Source organism: Micromys minutus (genome assembly GCF_963924665.1).
Source record: "Micromys minutus genome assembly, chromosome: 22".
Taxonomy (NCBI): domain Eukaryota; kingdom Metazoa; phylum Chordata; class Mammalia; order Rodentia; family Muridae; genus Micromys; species Micromys minutus.
The window spans coordinates 5,162,883-5,168,882 of NC_137957.1; the positions used below are offsets into that span (position 1 = coordinate 5,162,883).

The 6,000-nt window shown below is 33.6% G+C and overlaps 1 protein-coding gene across 1 annotated transcript in view; it reads left to right on the plus strand.

Moving 5' to 3' along the window:
- LOC308435282 (uncharacterized protein) overlaps positions 1–4,252 on the plus strand; it is a gene marked incomplete at both ends in the record, with an annotated part of 55,294 nt that extends 51,042 nt beyond the window's left edge. The window contains one exon of the mRNA XM_080935954.1: positions 3,294–4,252. Coding sequence (XP_080792080.1) covers positions 3,294–4,252 — 959 coding nt within the window. The remainder of the gene's footprint in view (positions 1–3,293) is intronic.
- Between the last annotated feature and the right edge of the window lie 1,748 nt (positions 4,253–6,000).

Here is a 6,000-nt window from a genome sequence, read left to right on the forward strand (position 1 = left end):
ACAGGGAGTTATGAGCCCTGCATGCAACGTGTGTCTGGGAACACAATTCAGATCCTCTGCAAGGGAAAAGCCTACTTGTACCGAGTTTTAACTATTATTAGTTTCTGAGCCACCACTTCAATCCCTATAAACTCATTTTGAATAGATAAACAAAGCAAGAAGAGGTCCACTCTGTCATTGAGAAAAAGGAGCTATTGGGAATTACTTGAACCTCACAGAGAAATTTAGTTTACATTAGCTTATGTTTTGCTATTGATTCAGAAAATTCAATTTAAGGAATTTATTGCAATGATAAAGACAACTGTTAATACTTAGGGTATTTCAAAATATATTTAGTGTGTTCTATATGAATACAAGTTTAAAATGTATTTTGAGCATATTTACTATCTAGTTCCTTATAAATATTCCATCTCTGAGATAAGAATAGTATATCATTACAAAGAAGGACTACCAACTGTAGCCAAGATTGAAATCCCTCTATGCATTTATATGGTGGTATGTTTGGTAGGACATATTGCTGAACAAATAAGCCAGATGAAACAAGGTGTTTATAGAATAACACACTTAGATTAGAGTTAGTTGGCTTACAATCGGTTATCTTTTTCTATCTTATATTATCAATTTCATAGCCACTTGAAATGTTCTTTATTTTATCTGTTTTATAAACCAGAACTGTATAATTTCAAAAGATGGACATGTGATACAAATAAAACAGCATTCTGTAACTATCTAGAATTATAGCTTTTAAAAAGGTTTGTGCACATATTTTTATTACTATAGAAAATAAGTCTGTATCTAAATTTGACAACCCCTGAGGAATTAAATGATGGCTGTGGTTTGCAGTTACCCTGAGAATTCGTTGTCCTTATATGCTTTACAATAGGACACAGAGGCACAGAATCTCCACCACGTCAGAGGCAGTGAATTTTCAAATTGTGTTGCATGTCACACTTAGCCAGGTTTAAAATACTTCAGACAAGTGAGTTGTATGTAGTAAGTGATAGAAATGGCAATTTCATCTACCTTTCTACCAAGCAATAACTTAGTCAAAATGTTATCTCTAAAACAGCATGAAAGATAACCACATATTTTAGATTAAAATGAGGTGAGTAGAAATTATCTATACTCCTTATTTACCAAGATGCTGGCTGAAAAAAAAACAAAGATGTAAGTGCACATTTACTAGGAATCTACACATAAAACTGAGGAAAACTGTTAAACCAATGAAAGGCTAACATTTAAGTTTTTATTAAGAGGTAATTATAAATTATTACAAGTGAGATATAGTGATGATGCAACAGTAAAAACATTTTAATTTTATATAACATTCATAGTATCCAATATTTATTAGATCATATCATCTTGTAAGATATCTTTTGTGATATCACTTTCAGAATATAATGTATGTGTTATATATAATTGCTGAAGTAGAACAAAGCACTATTTTCAAATAATAAAATTAAATAGTATTATATTTTAATAATATTGTTATATCAGAGATGAATAAATATGAGGATTCTGAATATTTATCAAGCCAAAGCTGGTTTGGCTCATAAAGTTTTTTTATCTAAGGCTGATTCATCTGCCTAGATTGCTTTGTTTCAAGAATTCAATTTTTATGACATCCAAACGCTTCTTCTGTAAATTTCCGTAGATGACAAAGAGGACATTTATTTTCAATTATTCTTTTTATATGCTTATTTAACTATGAAGTTGTCACTAATTATTCATAGAACAAATGTTATACAAACTGAATTAAAATTAAAATTTGGGTAAAATCTTGCATAAAATCTTATATAAAACAGAGTAATTTTAAAACTATGACTTTTGAAAATATCTTTCTAAGTCTGTCCCATGCAGAAAATTCTAAGCAGAATACTTTTTTAAAAATGTTTGTTTGATTCTACTACTTTAACTTTTTTATTGAAGAACTTCATTTTAAATAAACAAAGATAAATGTACAAATTTTAAGCATTTTTGCATAAAAGTATACGAATACATGTTTTGTCATTGCTTGGCTTTTTTTAAAGTTTGATAGTGTGCATTAAGATCTTACTAGTTACAATTAGCATAAAGTACATGTAAAACAGGATGTAACCTGGAATTAGTCAAAGTTTTCTTAGTGTGTAAAAAGTAAATATAATGGTTTTTCCTTTTTCTTTTTTCTTTTTTTCTTGAACTTCACAGTCTGTGAGTTGTTTCTGTAGTGTTCTAAGCTTTCTGGGGTTAGTATCCAATTATCAGTGACTGTATATTATGTCTGTTCTTTTGTGACTGGGTTATCTCACTCAGGATGATATTCTCTAGATGCATCCATTTTCTTAAGAATTTCATAAAGTTATTGTTTCTGATAGCTGAGTAGTACTCCATTGTGTAAATGTACCACAATTTTTGTATCCATTGAAAAGGAAGTAGTGTCTGGATATTCTCCAAAAACGAATGACTTGGAATCCTCATAAGAAAATAACTGACCTTACCTGTGCTTGTTACATGGAAATATCTGAAAATGGTGTCATTAGCCATGAAACAAAATCACTATAAATAACCTAGTTTAAGCTTCATTGGACTGAATCAAATAAACTAATAGACTAATTCTAGTTGTCAACATGTAAATTTGTATTAAATACAAGTGTATACTATTGTTCTTGTGTCATTTTAATTCTCCTTAATGATTTAAAAGTTTAATTGGAAAGTATATGCCATCTGAGTCCCTTTATACTGCACAGAACATGTCTTAGGAGCTTCAAGAATATTCTAATTATTTACATACACATTTTACTTTTGACACTTAAGGATATAAACATGGTAGAGTATATAAGTAATTAATATTGAATTAAAAACTATAAAAATATATAATATTTGTCTTATGCAACTCTATAAAATATGCATTAATCTAGCACATGTATTTAAAACACTATTTTTCAATTTATAGGTTATTATGTTTTTTCATAAAGATCTGTTTTCTCCTCTCACACCCATCAAGAAATAGTGGAGAGTCATGGAAAAACATCTTAAGGAAGAGATTTTAAAGCAGCAGGTTTAACTGATAACTCACTTCAAAGCTTTTGTTTGACTGTGTTAAAATACATTTTACAATATTAAGTTTATTTTAGTTTTAGATGTTTTTCCTTCTTTGAAATTTTCTATATGTGTACTTCTAAATCATTAAACTTATAAAAATAGAATTTTCTAGGATAAAAAATGAACGACTTATAAATGCAGTTTTTTGTCTTTGTTCTTGTCCTTGATGATGTTTTTGTTGCTATTTTTGTTTTCTTCTGTAGACTTGATAGAACAACAACAACAGAACATGAAAAATAACTCAGTAGAGATTGTGTTTATTTTACTGGGATTGACAGATGACCCTCAGCTGCAAAGTCTGATTTTCCTATTTATGTTTTTCAATTACTTCTTGAGCCTGATGGGAAACTTAGTAATTATCTTCCTCACCCTGCTGGATCTTCACCTTAAGACTCCAATGTATTTCTTTCTCAGAAATTTCTCCTTTTTGGAAATTGCATTCACAACTGCCTGCATTCCACGGTACTTGATGAGCATTCTCACTGGAGACAAAACAATTACCTACAATGCTTGTGTGGCTCAACTGTTCTTCTTTTTTTTACTACTTATCACAGAGTTTTACCTCCTGGCTGCCATGTCCTATGATCGCTATGTAGCCATCTGCAGGCCACTGCACTACCCCATCATCATGAATACAAAAGTGTGCCACATGCTGGTCTTCAGCTCCTGGGTGACTGGATTTTTATCCATCTTCCCCCCTTTAATGTTGGGACTCAAACTTGAATTCTGTGCTTCTAAAACTGTAGATCACTTCCTGTGTGACACTTCTCCTGTCCTGCAGCTGTCTTGTACAGACACGAGATTAATAGAATGGATTGCTTTTGTCGTAGCTATAATGACACTTATCATCACCTTGATCTTAGTGATACTCTCTTACACACTAATCATCAAAACCATCCTAAAGTTCCCTTCAGCTCAACAACGGATGAAGGCCTTTTCCACCTGTTCCTCACACATGGTTGTTGTCTCCATTACTTATGGGAGTTGTATCTTCATGTACATAAAAACATCAGCCAAGGAGAGGGTGACTTTAAATAAAGGTGTAGCTGTGCTTAACACTTCTGTAGCCCCTTTGCTAAACCCTTTCATTTACACCCTAAGGAACCAACAGGTAAAGGATGCTTTCAAGCAGATGCTTCACAGACTGTGTTATTCTCATTCGGTGAATTAAGAACCCAACAAAGAGGAGAGGGAACCTGTAGAGACCATATCCAGAGGTTAGGCATGACCCCCAGTTGAGAGATGGGGCTATTTGCCCACCTCAAAAATACTAATCCAGAATTGCTTCTATCAAAAGGAAATGTAGGGACAAAGTGTGGAGCAGAGACTGAGGTAAAGGCCATCCAGAGACTATCCCACATAGGGATCTATCACATATGCAGACACCCAACCAAGACACTGTTGTTGATGCCAAGGCTTGCTCACAGGAGCCTAGAGTAGCTGTTCCTTGAGAGGCTCTGAGAGAGCCTGACCAATACAGATATGGATGATAGCAGCCAACTTTTGGACTGAGCAAGGGAACTGAAGAACAACAATATCAACCAACCATACCCCCCAAAGTTCTCAGGGGCTAAACCACCAACCAAAGTGTATACATGGAGGGACCCATGGCTCCAGCTACATATATAGCAGAGTCCTTGTTTCTGTGGAGGCTCGATGACCCAGCATAGGAGAATGCTTGGGTGCTTAGATAGGAGTGTGTGGGTGGGTAGTGGTACACCCTCATAAAAGCAGGGGGTTGGAAGAGGAGGCATGGGATTAACTGGCAAGGGAGATGACATTTGAAATATTAATAAATAAAACAAGCAATAAAATAAAATAAAAAATTAGAAAAGGGAAAAAAGACAGGCATATATAGTATGTTGTTGGGACATGACTTAAAAATTAAAAATTAATGTCATATATATTCATAATGGTCCATGTCATTTCTTCCTTTAATACTTAAACAATAGCGAGTTTTCAAATTATTCTATGTTCATCTTCAGAATCATTTTTCTAAATCACTAGGAGCAAAACAATTCTTCAGTCTATAATGTATAAATCTGTCTTGGCTCAGAAATTTCTCTTTTCATGATAGGTTTATTTACTAAATGTATAAATAAATGCTACAAAACACCAATGGCTCAAGCTCTGAGGTCAAAGATTAACAAATGGGACTTAATGAGACTGCAAAGTTTCTGTAAGGCTAAAGACATTGTCAAAAAAACAAATGGCAGCCAACAGAATGGGAAAAGATCTTTACCAACTCCACATCAGATAGAGGCCTAATATCCAAGGTATACAAAGAACTCAAAAAGCTAGACACCAGAGAATCAAACAATCCTATTAAAAAATGGGGTACAGAGCTAAACAAAACGTTCTCAATTGAGGAATATCGAATGGCTGAGAAACATCTAAGGAAGTGCTCAATATCCTTAGCCATCAGGGAAATGCAAATCAAAACAACCCTGAGATTCCACCTCACACCAGTCAGATTGGCCAAGAACCAAAACTCAGATGACAGCAGATGCTGGCGAGGTTGCGGAGAAAGAGGAATACTTCTCCACTGTTGGTGTTGTAAACTGATACAACCACTCTAGAAATCAGTCTGGCGATTCCTCAGAAAATTGGACATAGTAGTACCTGAAGATCCAGCTATTCCACTTCTGGGCATATACCCCAGAGACACTCCAATATACAACAAAGATACATGCACCACAATGTTCATAGCAGCTCTATTTATAATAGCCAGAAGCTGGAAAAAAACCCAGATGTCCTTCAGTAGATGAATGGATAAAAATATTGTGGTACATTTACACAGTGGAGTACTACTCAGCCATCAGAAACAATTTTTGTATACATTTATGCAAAAATGTTAAAATTTTTTTCTTTTATCTTTGTTTTTTAAAATAAAGTTTAAAAAAAGAAGTTCTGAATTAA